The sequence below is a fragment of the Sinocyclocheilus grahami genome, unplaced genomic scaffold (assembly GCF_001515645.1).
Source record: "Sinocyclocheilus grahami isolate Dianchi unplaced genomic scaffold, SAMN03320097.WGS_v1.1 scaffold1050.1, whole genome shotgun sequence".
NCBI lineage: Eukaryota > Metazoa > Chordata > Actinopteri > Cypriniformes > Cyprinidae > Sinocyclocheilus > Sinocyclocheilus grahami.
The window spans coordinates 6387-7834 of NW_015506229.1; the positions used below are offsets into that span (position 1 = coordinate 6387).

The window sequence follows — 1448 nt, forward strand, 5'->3', positions numbered from 1 at the left end:
TTGTTGGGTGTTTTTTATTTATTTCTTTTTATTTTTTATTTTGCTACTACACTGTATGACATGTAAAGTTCAACAAACTAATACTTGTCAATATTCAAAATACCGGTAAAACACCTGCAATGCACAGGCATTTTTTTTGTTTTTCAAATGAATACAGTACATTTTGCCCTATTTTATTGATTTTTTTTTACAGTGTATTTTCTCAGTACTAGCACCTGTTGTTTTGAATGCAACAAAGAGTATAAACACCTCTGCCATCATCGTGCATTAGCAACTCATGCTAGACAGCATTCCTAGTACTAAAATACTTTCATACTACTTACGTCAGAAATGTAGGTAGTTTACTCAGTGGTCTCTTATCTTTGTTAGGAACATGTCCCTGCCGTCCATACTCAAGTCTGCATTGCAAGACTGTAAATATCATTAGCCTTTCTAAACAAATCAGTGTATTCTCTGGATCAGTTGTCACTGTTATGCCCAGGGGTTGCAGGATGATGTTAGTTTTGCTGTCTGTAGAACAAGGCAGAATTGCTCAGCATATGCTCAGCAGATTGTGTTTGTCTTACCGAGCTTTTCTGCTCATTGCTGAGGATCGGGGAAATATAAATAGCCAGGAAAAAGAACAACAACAAAAAACTGTGAAACACTCTTATGAATTTAATTTGCTGAAATCTGTTCAATCGTTTGAGTTTGGCTGATGTCTGCAAATTCCAATCTAGATTCATTTTGCTGGAGAATGTACTCATTTTGGCCAGGTCATGACTGGAGCATTCATATCCACACACAAGCAAACACAAACAACAAAAAGAAATGCATTCTGAATACCATATTGAGAATTGTGCTTCTATTTGCAGATCAACGGATTATGGCAGCACTTATGAGAGACTGAATGATAAAGTGGGAGTCAAGACCGTTTTGAGTTACCTCTATGTCTGCCCCACCAACAAGAGAAAGGTAAGACACCTACAGCCTCTTATTCTCTGTTTTCTTCCCTTTGAGAGACTCCATGTTTCCCTACTTCAAATAAAGCCAGTTATTTTGAAATATTTCTTTATTTTTCTGCTTTCCAGCAGCCTATAAAAAGATACTAAAAGGCACTAAAGGAGTGACTAACCTGATCAACCTGGAGCAATTCTGCTTAGACAGACCTTAACAGTGTGGAAAGCTGATGCATACTACATTATTAAATTATATTATATTATATTATATTATATTATATTATATTATATTATATTATATTATATTATATTATATTATATTATATTATATTATATTATATTATATTATATTATATTATATTATATTATATTATATTATATTATATTATATTATATTATATTATATTATATTATATTATATTATATTATATTATATTATATTATATTATATTATATTATATTATATTATATTATATTATATTATATTATATTATATTATATTATATTATA

General features: G+C 30.1%; 1 protein-coding gene across 1 annotated transcript in view; it reads left to right on the forward strand.

The window, feature by feature from the left end:
• Positions 1–810: 810 nt before the first annotated feature.
• The window catches only part of LOC107566138 (VPS10 domain-containing receptor SorCS3-like), a 119339-nt gene continuing 118701 nt past the window's right edge, over positions 811–1448 (forward strand). The window contains exon 1 of the mRNA XM_016251513.1: positions 811–954. Within this exon, the coding sequence (XP_016106999.1) occupies positions 811–954 (144 nt within the window). The remainder of the gene's footprint in view (positions 955–1448) is intronic.